Below are 15,286 nucleotides of genomic sequence, written 5' to 3'. Positions count from 1 at the left end.
CTATTGGGGGGGGGGGACGTGCAGATCTGTCCTCGCAGAGGAGGGAGAGCTTGTCCCTGAATAAGACTTGGTCTTAAAGGTGCCACTGGACTGTTTTGGATTGCTAGCTATTGGGGGGGGGGGACGTGCAGATCTGTCCTCGCAGAGGAGGGAGAGCTTGTCCCTGAATAAGACTTGGTCTTAAAGGTGCCACTGGCCTGTTTGGGGCCGGGGGGGGGGGGCTCTGCAACTTACCTGGCTGCTTCTTGCTCTGACTGAGGGCTGCTGGGAGCAGGGGGTGAGGCTTTCCTGCAGGAAATGACCCCTGAGTGTGACTTATGAAAACTACCCTAATATGTATTACATGAAGCCATAAGTATTTAGCCAGTTAGCCTTTCTTAATTTCTATCCATGCATAGTGTCCACTTTTACTTTTGTCAAGCATGCTCTTAAAAACAAACACAAGATCAACACATTTCAGAAGCAAGTGACAATTCTTTCAAAACGAAGTCCCTTTGGAATTAGTACGGAAGCCGTGAAAAACAATGCTAATGTGCATAAGGTAAGATCACACACATTCAAAGATTAATTTATGGATAGAATATGTTTACTGAGCATTTTAGATTTACAGCAAAAGTAACATTATTTACATGCAATTGACATTCTAAGACCATACAAATTGTGTCCTGTTTAGGAATTAATTATTTGTGTCATATGAAAAAACAACAACACGTGACAGTCCTTCGAATACTTGCAATAAAAACCTGGTTGTCCTCAGCCAATTACACATTTACATTCCTGCAAAAAAAATGCAAAATTGCATTGATAATGCACTAGTTAACTATGATTACATATGAAATTTCTGTAACCTGAGAGTCAAACCTAGGTATGCTCTTTTACGAAATCCTACAAGATTACTTTAAGATTAACAGAGGTTGGTCAGTGGTCAATATAAAGTGTCTATACATACTGCTCCTTGTAGTACTTGTAATGGATACCATGCTGCATTCTGGGTGCTATAAATTCTTTCCCATAGTATTCCTTTTTAATGTACCTGATCAAACAAAACATGTCCCACCACTCTTGCAGGAGTATTGCATTCCACTACTTACAGAACTGTGTATCTGATTCTTCATTAATGTCCCAAGCCAAGGCATTTAAAGCATATTGGCCAAGTACCATACAAAACAGAAGTTATTCTGTTCTGTGAATATGAAAGAGACATTTCTCCCCCATTCATTCTAGTTTTTAAAAGCTCTGGAGCATCAGAATTTTTAAAAATTAAAGCCTCAAATGATGTTGCATGTTTTTATAGCCATTGTATTAAGATAGCTGCAACTGCTGTGATAAACCCTTGGTTTGTTTAATGCAAATACTGCCTAAAATACTTTAGAAAGGATTTTCATAATGCTTGCATCTTCAAGTGTTAACTTTGTGCCACTCACTCTGCTTTAATTTTTAAGTCCCACTACACATATTTTCTAGAAATCTCTGATGCTCTTTGAACATCTTTGAATTAGATAGTCCATATCTGGAGGATCATAGTGTAATATGTATTATGATAAAGACCTTCTCTATATACCATGGTTGCACATAAGATGGGAACTCCTTAAGGCACGAGACTGGATAAGGTACAGTATTTCAGTCAGGCTGTGTCTTATATGGTGGGGATTGTCCAGCTGGTTTTTTATCTCATGGCTACAGTTCCTAAAGCTCAGAGAAATGTCATGACTAATAGTAAATTTCATTGACCTGGAAGAGATCTCCATTTTTGTGGGTACATATGTACAATGCTATATGAAAATATGCTCACTTTTACCCCCATTAGGTAAACTGTGAATTCAGCAGCCGTAACAGATTATAGATAGAACACTCACCTATAAAATAATAACCCACTGTGTATTCTGTATTTAGAACCTCTTTTTAGGTGCTGAAACACACATACAGGTCCATTTACAAAATTAAATGAAGATGTGGAAATGCATGGGGTCAGGAATAATATGATAAAAGTAGTATTAATTTGCCACTGTTTCAGGTAGTGCAAATGGTTTACTACTCATCTGTGGCAACAGAAACTTCTTCCAAGCAATAAAGTGTTTCTCCACTTAGCTCACTACAGGAAGATTGCCATATTTTATAAAAAATGTTCAGCTTAATGAAATGCCTTTATTTAAGGTGAATGCCCCAAGTTGTCACACTGATAAAAGAACAGATATATTTCTTCTACTGGTACATTTCAAGACAAGTGTTTTGTTGTTGTTATGAGCATCATATACACACATTTCATTCATCCCTTCCTTTACAGAATACAAATAAACAGATTTTTTGTAGGAAATTATCAAATTTACATTACATTAAGACAGGCCTAGGATACATGTCTTCACCTTGCTGAAGTCTTACTAATACAGAGAATGTCAAGTCATTTGTTGTGGAAAAGAAAACTCTTTTGAACAATCACAGTCACGAACCCTGGCAACTCTCCCAAGATTAAATGCTTATGAATATATCCCTGTATGGATTATGTCCAAATGCCGCTTTGCATGCCTCGTTTTCTTTCATTCATTGATCAGAAGAGTTATCGCGGTGAGCACAGGGTGACTAGCTGATGTGCTGGTTGGGGGGGTCACTTAGTAGAGTTTTTACCAAGATGGAACAAATTTCTGATGTCACACAAAGCCTGCTTGATGTTGCTTCCAAAGCGATGAGAATCCTAAACCAAAAAAAGAGAAAGAATTAGAATCCAGATTTATCACTGCATAGACCTCTCATTTAAAAAACAAACAAACAAACAAACCCTGACCTGGATAGCCCAGGCAAGCCTCATCTCGTCAGATCTCAGAAGCTAAGCAAGTATTCGGACCTGGCAAGTATTCGGATGGGAGACCTTCAAAGAATACCAGAGGTAGGCTATCAAGCCATTCTCTGAATGTCCTCCATGCCCCAGTAGGAGTTGCCAGAGGTCACCATGACTCCCAGGCACAGGCGTGCATGCGTGCACGCAATGGGACACACACACACACAAATGCAAAAAAAAAACCAAAAACCAGTAAAGCCAATGAAATCAGGTAGTACTTGTCAGCTTCTTCAGGAACTCTCAGATGCAATAATTCCTTTAACAGGCTTTATTGAGAAATCAGGAAAGTTGCTGTGAAGTCAAACTCTTTGGCAGAACTAAGCAACACTACAAAGTTGGGAATTACAAGACCTTCGGTCCAACCCTCATTCATACGTCAGGATTACATAGTACATAGACAGGTTAATACAGTACAACCAGGATGATATGAATGTTATCATTTCATGTCTTCCCCCCAAGGCCATGAGAATTAGAAATGGCAAAGTTCTCTCTGGCCTCTGTGGAGGAGGCTTCCAATGATGCTAGCTAGAAATGTCAACCCCATTATTACACCTGTTTTGTTAAGATGGTTCCTACAGGTTTAAAAATCTAAAAATATTTTACAATTCAAATGAGCTTTAGAAGGCTAGCTCTATAGAAAACAGACAATGGCCCTGGTCACACGGAAGGTTGTGGCCTGGGAGAGGGACGGATTTGGGGCGCAGCAAACGGGCGCGATCTCACCGCAACATCTGGGAAGCGGCGCGCACCCATCCCCGATCCAGCCCTTCAGGCCGAAAACCCGCAGTAAAAAAGAACCACCCCCAGAGGAGGACTTACCGGGAACGCTGCATCAAGCGCGGCCGTGGGATCGCCGCCGCACCCGTTGTAAACCAGGCTCCCGGCCAAACTGCGCATGCGTACACATGCGCAGTTTGGCTGCCTCGCTCCCCTTTCAGTGGCCTCCCCCCAGCATCTGATCATGCCGGGGAGGAAGTGCGCGGTGGCTCAGGGGATCTATGTGATCCCGCTGCCACGTGTCTCTTTTGGTGCGGGTTTAAAAAGCCGCACTTTGCCCGTGCTCCCCCCCCCCCGTGTGGCAGGGGCCAATACTAACCTCTCTTCTCTTTCAAACGAGATTTTTATCCCAAATCATAAAACCAGTAATTCACATTATACAAATACAATAACAATTTATACCTATAGCGTTTAAGAGAATGGTCTACTTCTGTTAATACAAATTAAGACAGAAGAACAATACAGCTTAATGTATTAAAGGGAAGTGAAGAATAGTTAAAGTACCAAATGTACTTTCTGGTGGCAGTAGAAATTGCTTTCTAGTCGCAGCTGACTTATGGTGAACCCCCTCATGGGGTTTTTATTGCAAGAGTGGTTTGCCATTGCCACCCTTTGTGTAGTAGTCAGAGGTGGTTTTGCCATTGCCTGCCTTTGTGTAGCAACCCCTGGACTTCCTCGGTTTGCTGCACCCAAGTACTAAGGCTGGCCCTGCTTAGCTTCCGAGATCTGATGACATCGGGCTAGCCTGGGCCAGCCAGGTCAGGCAAAATATACTTTCTACATTTGGTTTTTAATAAACATTTGCTCCAAGTTCTATCCAGAGAAGGTATAGTAATTTATCAAAATATCTAATTTAATTTTCCTAAAATAAGCCACAAGAAGTCTCACCCCTCTCATGGATCACGGCTTTGCCATGGTGAGGGGGCTTGCATGGTTTGATGAGGCTGCAGGCAATGCTGTGGACAGCCACAGTGGCGTGCTCCCTGGTTTCAGCTTTATTTGCATGCACGCCTGCTAAGTTGAGATTTTGGCCCCTGCTTCTCTTAACTGCCTAGTACACTGAAAGCAAGCTCTCAAAGGAGGAAAAGGGACTGCATGCTGCAAAAGTTCCACAGATAAACGGGACCCCAAGCATCAGTCTTTTCCCAAACGAGAGATCTCAGTTAGCAACAAGCATTGAGAAGGAAAGCATTGCAGACAAGTTAGTGAGGGAGTGCACCAGAGACATCTAGTGGCGGAGTTTGGAATTTCTAGAACAGCAATTTTGGCGCAAAATCTACACTGGAGCAATTAGTGTGCAATTTAAGTAATTTTAAACTGTAGCTTGCAAAAGAGAAGTTATGGAAGACACATCAGAGACCACTGTAGGTGCAGCTGCAGAAGCACAACCCGATATGGACATGGTTTCAAATCCTGAACAGATGGCAACAGGAGCAATCAGCAAAACACCTGCTTCCACCACAGCAATCAGAGCAGAGGATGAGATTACATATATGTCGCGAGGCCGGGTGCAAGTTCTGACCCGCACGATGCGTGACCATTTGACTGAAGAGAAATAGAGATTGTACAGAGGGTGCCTGGAGAAAGGTGGAGGAGAGTCTGGATGCGCTCACCAGCATAACCAATTTGGAAGACATGCACCATGCACAGGAGCAGCTGACAACCCAGATAGTGAAGTGGGATTCACGCGCTGCTCGTATACATGGAATCCTAGATCGGCTGAACTCGAATGAGGCCACAGAGGAATTGGACTGTCTTCACAAGGAGGTAAAGGCATGGCGCAAACACGCCAAGGACACTCAGTATAACTTGGAGGTACGGATCAAGGAGGAAGAGTTAATACTTCTTGGATCCACTGAGAATGGAAGCATCTTCAAAGTCATTTCCAATCAAGCTCTGCCTCCCACAAGCAGCGCCCCAAAGGGAAGCCAGCATCTAAAGACACCCTCAGTCCATGGAAAGTCGTCCTGCCACTCTTCTAGCAGTGTCTGTTCTTCTAACAGGTCCAGTCTTCTGCACTGGCCTTAGAAGTAGCGGGGCTGAAAGGAAAAGCCGCAGCCACAGCCAAACGAGCTGAGTTTGCCAAGAGGCAACAGCGCTTAGAGTTAGCCGCTGCACAGCTTCACGCAGAGAAAGAACTAGCCAGCATCTAAAGACACCCTCAGTCCATGGAAAGTCGTCCTGCCACACTTCTAGCAGTGTCTGTTCTTCTAACAGGTCCAGTCTTCTGCACTGGCCTTAGAAGTAGCGAGGCTGATAGGAGAAGCCGCAGCCACAGCCAAACGAGCTGAGTTTGCCAAGAGGCAACAGCGCTTAGAGTTAGCCGCTGCACAGCTTCACGCAGAGAAAGAACTAGCCAGCATCTAAAGACACCCTCAGTCCATGGAAAGTCGTCCTGCCACACTTCTAGCAGTGTCTGTTCTTCTAACAGGTCCAGTCTTCTGCACTGGCCTTAGAAGTAGCGAGGCTGATAGGAGAAGCCGCAGCCACAGCCAAACGAGCTGAGTTTGCCAAGAGGCAACAGCGCTTAGAGTTAGCCGCTGCACAGCTTCACGCAGAGAAAGAACTAGCCGCTGCCGAGAAGGAGCTGGAAGCTACCAGACTCCGAGTAGAGAAAGAAGCACTACAATGAGAGGCAGAAGCAGCAGAGACTGCAGCTCGTGCCAAGGCAGCCGAGGACGAACTTCGGGAGCCAGATCCAGACCCTGATCTAGCGGAGTTGGAGGTTCAAGACACTGCCCAAAGAGTTTTATCCTATGTAGTGGAACACAGTGCTTTCACACACAACTTTCAATCAGAGGTAATGCCTGTGGTACTCTAGCTTGCTGTGCCAATGCACACACAAGTGAGTTCTGCAGCTCACGCTCACGTACCAGCCCAGTTAACTGACGCACTAGTGGCACTGCCGGTGCCTACAACCTTGGTGACAGTGGCATCTGCATCTCCACCTTTTCCACCTCAGATCCCTTCTGCAACTCCAAGCCATACGTCTGTAGCCCTTCCACTAACATCTGCAAATCCTGTGCCGACCCTTGCTTTAACATTGGTTGTCCCAGCATCAAGAGGTACTAGTCGAGTGGCCAACCCTAATGCCCCAGAATTCAGAGCAGTCACGGACTCTGGACAAGTTGGACACCAGCATCAACAAGGAGCTACGGGAACTATGCAGATGTTTCCCTCAGGTCAAGGCACTCTGGTTCATGATGCCTGGCATCACCCAATGACTGTGACTCCTGCAACTACCTCGCTAGCATCTATGACTCTTGTCTTTACCAACACAACTCCTGTCCCTACAGCAGTGCCTTGTGTACCTACAGCTCCTGTGTTCACACGTACGCCTCTTGCACCAGAGATGCCCAGTTGGAACTAGACGGCACAGATGGCGAACTGAAACCAGCCCATGTACATGGCACCTCAGCCAGCGTACGTGGCCGATGGGCTGCCACCCACTCATCAGCAACCTGCTTATGGGAACCCAGCATCAGAAATGAAGCCTGCTGTCGAGCCACCTAATAGAATGCCTCCATGGATCAAACTGGCAGCAAGGAAGGTCCAGAAGTTCTCGGAACTACCAGAGGACTACCTGTTTTGGAGGCAAACCTTCCAAAGAGTTGTCGGGAACCTAGGACTGCCTCCAGAAGAGGAACTCACATACCTGATAGCATGGCTGGGGCCAGACTCCTCTGCTCAAGCTCAAACCCTTGCTTTGACGAATGCAATGGATCCTACAAAAGCCCTGCAAGAGGTGTGGACAAGGCTCGATGTGTGCTATGGAGCATCAACAGCCATTCAGCTCATGCTGAAACTCCAGGCATTTCCCAAGACAACTGATAAGGACCTCAGCAAGTTACAAGCCTGCAGTCTCTCAAAATTTTGTGTCTGCCCTCCATGGCAGTCCTTTTGCCCTGTCTCCCATAGCAGCCATTCCGTGGTGAGGCCCACTGCCTTTTCTCAAAATTTCAAGGGTCCTCACTTAGGTTGGGAAGTCTTCATATAGATTTTAGGATCGCTTCTGCCACATTCTGCAATGATGGGGGCAGTTATTTATGAATAGGTGTTTCCTGCGTATTCCTGGATATTGTCAGCTATGCTGCCATGAGTGTGGAGATGTTTTCTAATTGCTTTGCATTCCTTCCCATGCGCATAATAGCTTCAGAGCTGTAACGCTTATCTTTGATGTTGTACTGGTGGAGGTTGTGGTGTCTATCGTCCGTGGGAGCTTCTCCGTTCCCAGCTTCGCAACCGTTAGGGAGTCCAGCAGTCTCCCGCGCGCGGGAGCCCACCTAATTAGTGATTGCTGGGGGGGGGGCATACGAATGCCCTATATCCTGGAAGCATGTACTTCGTTGTTTAGCTGTGGGTCCTGACAGATATCCGAAGTCTTCTGAAATACCTCAGTTCCAGTGAAGAGGAGGAAAGCTAGGAAAGGTTCTTTGCTTTGAAGAAGCAGTAAGTGGATACCAGGAAACATTTCAGTTGGCCCTATGGTACAAGTGGGCACCATACCAGGGATCGCTGATCAAGATAGAGTGCATATTTGGGGGAAGAGAAGTCTATGGTATCCACACATACCAGACATTTTTTCTCAAAACACAGAGGCTATTTTGTATACAGTCCTGCAGAGTCAGCTTTCTGGAACATATGTGTTGTAAAATATGTCCTAAGCACAAATTTACACTGAACGAAAAAAGCACTCTCAGCAATTAGACATAGTGATAGGATTGGTGGACATAAAATTTTATAAATAACACTTACTGTTTCTGGGCAAGAAAACTTGCTGGATACATGGAAATTGATGAGATTCTCACCCACGATAATATATGACACACCGTAACCATCATCAGCAACCTGTTGAAAACACATTTAGAATGCTTCAGCTCTGATGCCATTGAAACCGTTCACATGAAACCAAAGCCAGTTTACTGTTAAAGTTCAGTATGACACTGTCAGCAGTATATTAAATAGTTTCAAATGAAAACCAGTGAAAATCATTACAATACACAGAAAATACTTGAACCACATAAATATACAAGTAAATTTTATTCTGTAAACATAACTCTTAGAGCGAATATGGTATAGTGCAGTGGTGGCGAACCTATGGCATGGGTGCCAGAGGTGGCACTCAGAGCCCTCTCTGTGGGCACGCGTGCCATCGCCCCAGCCAGGCCCAGACCATCATTAAAATGTCAAATTCTCTGCCAAATAATTTTAAGTCAATGAAAGCATTTGGGATTGCTTTCCTTTCTTTGTTTGGATCCTCTTAAGTTAATGTATGAGTTGTTTTTTTCTAAAATAAAACCTCAGTATTCAGGTTAATTGTCGTGTTGGCACTTTGCGATAAATAAGTGGGTTTTGGGTCGCAGTTTGGGCACTCGGTCTCTAAAAGGTTCGCCATCACTGGTATAGTGTGTAGAATGCTGGACTAGGCTCTGGCAGATCCACCTTCAAACTGCCATTCTGCCATGAAGTGTGATTTCCACTGTGGTGTTCCCGGGGCCTTTTTTTCAGGGGGAACACACCAGAACAGAGTTCCAGAACCTCTTTGACAAAATTCTTTTAAAAATGTTTAAAAGTTCGTGAGTTTTCAGTATACAGATTGAAAACTTCATTTCCCTCTTGAGAGTTCTGGCACCCCTTTTCCAAAAAAAAAGAAAGAAAAAGGCTCTGTGTGTTCCTAATTCACAGCTCATTTGTGCAACTACTACTACTTAGAGATGAATGCTTAAAGCCTACAGACAGCATGACTGTTTATAAGCACGGAAATGATCAGAACATGTTTGGTGTCCGTGCCAGTTAGTTACATTGGTTATTTTAATATTACACCAGACATGATATATTGGCACAGTCATTTGATACAGTGGTACCAGCCTCTCTCAAAACCAGGTGCCTTCAGACATTCAACTTACTGGTCCAAAGCCACCACCGCTGGACTCCATTTCAGGATTCTTGTTCAGGTCAATGTGCTGTTGCGGTGTCTGACTTGTTGAAAGTCTCCAGGGCTCTGCCAAGACCTAACAAAAGTAAATGAAAACATGAAAATCCAGTAGCACATTTGAGACCTGGTTGCAACATGTGATAAAACTGCTGCTTTGAAACTAGAAAACTTCCACTGTAACAAATATTAATTCCACAGGACCAAATAACTGGGGAAGTGGAGAAGAGAGATTCTTAAATAATCCCTTTCTTCTGCACTAATTTTGTCTTGTTTTGGCATTGCTATTTCCAGCAAAGGGGCGGTGGGGGCTCAGAGGTTAAGACGCCGAGCTGCAGACTGGAAGGTCTGTAGTTTGGCAGTTCGAGACCCGAGTGCCGCATGACAGAGTGAGCTCCCATCTCTGGCCCCAGCTCCTGCCAACCTAGCCGTTCGAAAGCAAGAAATGGCAAGTAGATAAGTACTGCTTTGGTGGGATGGTAACAGCATTCCATGTGCCTCAGCGTTTAGTCATGCTGGCCATATGACCATGGAGAAGTCTTTGGACAGTGCTGGCTCTTCGACTAGGAAACAGATGAGCACCGCCCCCTAGAGTCGAATTTGACTAGCTTTCAAGCAATGGAAACCTTTACCATTTACCTTTTATTTCCAGCAAAGGCATGGTAGTATGGAAGTTTTGCCAATGGAAGTAAGTCAACGAACAATGATGCTGCTGTTACATTTGTACTGGAATAAACAGAGATTGCATATCAGTTGTGATTGGCAGAGTGTGAGTCATGTAAATACTCTAGAACACCAGCGTGCTTAGATTTTCATCAGAGCAGTAAGTTCACTACAGCTAAATTTTCATGTGAGCAGATCTCTTGCAGGGCAAGAAAACCTGCCAGTCAGGGCTAAAATGGACACCAAATTAAACATCTCTCACTGAAAATAGCAGCTGCTCGTCTAGCTCCCACTCTATAACATCCAGCAGAGTTTATCTTTATTATACTCTCATATTGGTCTGCCTATTCCCCCCCCCCACACACACCTTAATGACCAATGATGTGGAGCAAGTGCAGGAAAATATGGCATCGGGATACAAGGAGAGTTATAGAGCGGAGTAGTGAACATGCAGCTGATAGTTTGGGTGGTAACTACAAGTAGGAGTCAAGTTCTTGTCCAATTTACTCCTTGCTCTGCTTTTGAGGAGAGCTGGACTTCCTCATGCTGTACTCAGACAGCTGTCAGGGACAGAAAGAGATGTCAGGAACACTAAGACCAGGGCTCATTTCCTGCAGGAGTGCACAGGAGCGGAGCTCCGGCAGTAAAGAGGCCAGGGGGCGGGCACATGCAACAAGCCCCACCCCCTGCTCCCAGCAGCCCTCAGTCAGAGCAAAAAGCAGCCAGGTAAGCTGCAGAGCCCCCCACCAGCCCCTGGTCCAAAACAGTCCAGTGGCACCTTTAAGACCAAGTTTTATTCAGGTGCAAGCTCTCCCTCCTCTGCGAGGACAGATCTGCACGTTCCTCCCCCCCCCCCAATAGCTAGCAATCCAAAACAGTCCAGTGGAGCCTGAGCGGTGGGTGTTGCCTCCTGACACACTTCCGGTGATGTCAGGGGGTGTGGCATATGCAAATAAGTTGTGCTAATGAGTTATGCTAATGAGCTCCTGCAGCTCTTTTTCTACGAAATGACCCCTGACTAAGACACTGTGATTTAATGCTCCCTTTACCCCAGCCATGGGGATGCTTGTGTGAGAGTTTTTATCCCCTCCCTGGTAGTCTTCATCTTTGTGTGTTTGTGTGTTTATCCACCCTTTTCCTCCCTTGGTAGTCTTCAGTGTGTGTGTGTTTTATCCCCCACCCTTTATCATCATCATCTTTGTGTTGTGTGTGTACGATACTCCCCCTTGTGCTCTTCGTCATATTATCTCTGTTTTATCCTCCCTTTCTCCCCACTAGTCATCTTCTGCTCTGTGTTTGTATTCCCCCACCCCCACCCCTCTTTTGTGTGTATGTGTGCTTGGCTCTGCCTCCTGTGGCAGCCATTTTGTGGTGGTGTCTGTCGCCCTGGCTCAAAAATTCCAAAGGCGCCTGCAGGCTCAAAAGCGTTGGGGACCATGGTGACCAGTGTTCCCTCTAAGCTGAGTTAGTGTGAGCTGGCTCTCAGATTTTTAGCCTCCGGCTCACACATTTTTGCCTTAGCTCGGGAAGGACGGCTCCAGAGCAAACTCATTTACGCAATAGCCAAATCGCTCACTCACAGCTTTAATGCCAGGAACTCACAAAGTAGAATTTTTGCTCACAAGACTCCACAGCTTAGAGGTAGCATGGATGGTGACATGGCTTTAGCACCAGCAGCAGAGGGAGAAAAGGAGGATCCCTGCAACTGAAATGTGTTTGAGTGTATTGTGCTCCAAAGAGACTGGCCACTGAGTGAAGAGCAGGGGACCTGAGCAAAGAGAAGCTCCTCTATCATGCCTCGCTTGGCGTTTCACCCAGACTGGAGGAAAGTTAAGTAACGTTGATTAGCCATTCAGATAGGGGATAAATGTGAGTTCAGAACAATTAAATTTGTCTCTATTAAACTACAAGCTGGGCAGGGGTGGCTTGAGGAATGAATTGATGTCCACGGTTTGCCATGGAGCAAGGGAGGCTGCTTGGACAGGTGGAATTATTTGAGTACTTCGTAGCTTTGAAAGAACAAGTTTAGATTCATAGATAATGAAAACCTTCCTTCTGTTTACTGCAGTGTTGACGGTTTCTGCTTTAAATAATTTTTCCAACTGACAATTTTTTTAAAAATGGACTTAGGTACCTTACAGTACTGTGTTTACTGTTAGCCCTCTGAACCTGATACGTTTGTAGTCGCTTGAAAGTAATAAATTTAATTTAAAAACCTGTTTCATATATTTACCTGCTAAGTTCTACATAATACAGTACTTTTAACCATATGAAATATAAGTATTGGTTAAATTTAACCTTTCTCCCAAATTTGTTTTCTCCCAGAAAAAGCTTTGTTCCATTTTGCAAGATAACACATGGAATTCACTGCCACAGGAGATGGCGGCGGCTACAAGCATGGATGGCTTCAAGAGGGAACTGGATAAACATATGGAGCAGAGGTCCATCAGTGGCTATTAGCCACAAGGTATAGATAGGAACTTTCAGTATGGGGCAGGTGATGCTTTGCATTCTTGGTGCTGGGGGGGGAGGCACTGCTGGACCTCCTGATGGCACCTGGTATTTTTTTGGCCACTGTGTGACAGAGTGTTGGACTGGATAGGCCATTGGCCTGATCCAGCATTGGGTTCTCTTATGTTCTTGTGTTCTTATTTCTGGAAATTTTGCTTCTTTGACAATGCACATAATTCTCACTTATTTACTTGATCAGTACAAGTTATTTAATTACTCACTTCCTTAAGGAAAGGAGATTCAACAGCAAGGTATTTAGACACCACATAAAGACAGAAGAGGTGACGATCAATACCAGCACCAGTCATGGCAAAACGGTACAAAAACTGGTGTTTAGCAGCAGCGGCCTTGAACAGCACACACTTCTTTTCAGTCTAAGAAAAAAAATCCAAGATTTCCATTTTAAAATAGTATTACAATAACTGCCAATAACAAAAATACACACAAAGATGATGATCAATAACAAACAGTCATAGCAGCTCCAACCCTAAATGCTCTGTTAAGTCATGCAAGCCAAGAACACCCCCTATACAGCTTTCTTGACCTGCAGCATACTACTGCTATAACCACACTGCAAATGGCTTTTTAGACTCCTGGAGGTATTATAGTAAGCATTTTGAATGCATGGGATGGCATCAAAATGGGATTATAGGATGGGAAATCCAGAAACAAGATATCATTGTTAAACTTCAGAACTTCAGATCTGGTTTGAACAAGAGAACATTTTAGTGGCAGAACAGGCGGGTTTTAGCCTAGAGAGATCCACGATAGACCAATGCCTGATTATCCAACACCTCATCAAGAAATACTCATCCAAGGCAATAACTTCACTTTACGCAGCCGTTGTTGACTTCAAAACTGCATTTGATTATGTATCTAGAGACTCTGGGACAAACTAACAAATTCATCTATTGATAGAAGATTCCTATATCTTGTACGGGCCTTACATGAACAAACTTTTCTGAGAGTCAGATGTAGCAGACAAGGACATCTTATTGAGCCCATTCAAACCTACAGAGGCATCAGGCAAGGCTGCCTGCTAGCACCGGCATTGTTTATCTTTTATATAAACAATCTATCTAGCTGGTTTAATACTCCAGAAGTCCATCCCCCTAGACTCGCCAATAGGATGGTACCATGTTATTATATATGGATGACACAGTGTTGCTCTCCAGAGCCCCTGCAGGGTTGAGGAGGGCTCTTGGGAAGCTCTCCTCATACTGTGAAACTAAGTCCCTTACAATCAACTATCACAAAACCAGTTGCTTTTGGGTGCAGACTGAAGATTTGGTCCTGGTCAATTAATGGCCATCACACTGAACAAGATGCTTTTCAGAAGCAAACCCATATAGCACAACAAACCACTCACATTTTATTGACCATACCACACATAAAAAGGGCAAGGCATAATATCTGGACAATCTTACAAATCTGAATTTGCGGCAGCAAATGTTCTTTTCATGTAAGGAGGTCTCCCTCACATTTTGAAGGGTTTTCAGTGCAGGACAGGGGAGAGGGGAGCAGGATGCAAGCGTGTAGTCATGCACTGGTGACCTTTGCCACAACCCCCCCAACTGAGTTGCAACTGGTAATGGAGTGACTGGCCTTTATGGATCTGGTGCTGGGAGACTCTTTTCATGTGCACCTCCACCACCACCACTATACGGGGGCTAATGCCCTGCCTTTTTAGGGGCCCTCAGCCACAGTCAAGACAGGCTTGAGCAGATCATACACTCTCACTACACTTGCCTACATTTGATCACTACACTTTCACTACACTTGAGGCAGCGAGCACCCAATCATTCAGCCTCCCTTGCTGAACCCCCTCCCCCCACCAACGGGATTTGGGACAACTTTAAGGAGATCTATCATCACTCCTGGTTCTAGGGCCTCGTTTTTTTAATCATTTAGTATAGCTGGAACCTTATATATTTCTTGTTGTTCAGTCGCACAGTCGAGTCCGACTCTTCGCGACCCCATGAACCAGATCACGCCAGGCCTTCCGGTCTTCCGCCGTCCTCTGAAGTTTGCTCAACTTCATGTTCGTTGCATCTATGACACTGTCTAACCATCTCATCCTTTGCCGTCCCTTTTTATTTTTTAAATAAAATTTTTTAATATGCTGTCTAGGTTTGCTATAGCTTTCCTCCCAAGGAACAAGCGGCTTTTAATTTCATGGCTGCTGTCACCGTCTGCAGTGATATTTCTAGTACTGTACTAATTGCTGTTTTAACTGATGTAACTATCTATATATCTAATACTGAACTGGCCCCCTCTGTGCGGATCCTTAGATCCGGACATCGGGGGCACTTGGGGGGGAGGGAGAGGTTTGTGCACATGTGGGGCGGTCCCCACGTGTGCACAAAAATGCTAAATGTTGAAAAAACTTTCGGGGGGATGTTTAAATCCCCCCGAGAGTGCCAGAGCGTTCTGTGCGCATGCGCACGGAACGCTCTGCGACCTACCTGGCTTCCGTGCGCGGGAAAGGAACCGAACGGCCGGAGAGGCCCAGCAGTGGCGGCGGCGAGAGACAGGTGAGGAGGGGGAAGAAAGTCGGGGAGGGGAAGAGA

General features: G+C 45.0%; 1 protein-coding gene across 2 annotated transcripts in view; it reads right to left on the bottom strand.

Moving 5' to 3' along the window:
* Positions 1-576: 576 nt before the first annotated feature.
* Positions 577-15,286, bottom strand: part of CPT1A (carnitine palmitoyltransferase 1A (liver)) — a 90,768-nt gene continuing 76,058 nt past the window's right edge. For both annotated transcript variants that reach the window (XM_015412833.1, XM_015412834.1), the window contains exons 16-19: positions 12,938-13,090; positions 9,517-9,621; positions 8,366-8,458; positions 577-2,689 (exon numbers count right to left, since the gene is read on the bottom strand). In XM_015412833.1, coding sequence (XP_015268319.1) covers positions 2,603-2,689; positions 8,366-8,458; positions 9,517-9,621; positions 12,938-13,090 — 438 coding nt within the window. In that variant the 3' untranslated portion in view covers positions 577-2,602. The remainder of the gene's footprint in view (positions 2,690-8,365; positions 8,459-9,516; positions 9,622-12,937; positions 13,091-15,286) is intronic.

The sequence above is a fragment of the Gekko japonicus genome, unplaced genomic scaffold (assembly GCF_001447785.1).
Source record: "Gekko japonicus isolate JY-2015 unplaced genomic scaffold, Gekko_japonicus_V1.1 scaffold1149, whole genome shotgun sequence".
In the NCBI taxonomy this organism is placed as follows: Eukaryota; Metazoa; Chordata; class Lepidosauria; order Squamata; family Gekkonidae; genus Gekko; species Gekko japonicus.
The sequence above is the reverse complement of the archived record's forward strand: the minus strand, read 5'-3'. Positions and strand labels throughout refer to the sequence as shown.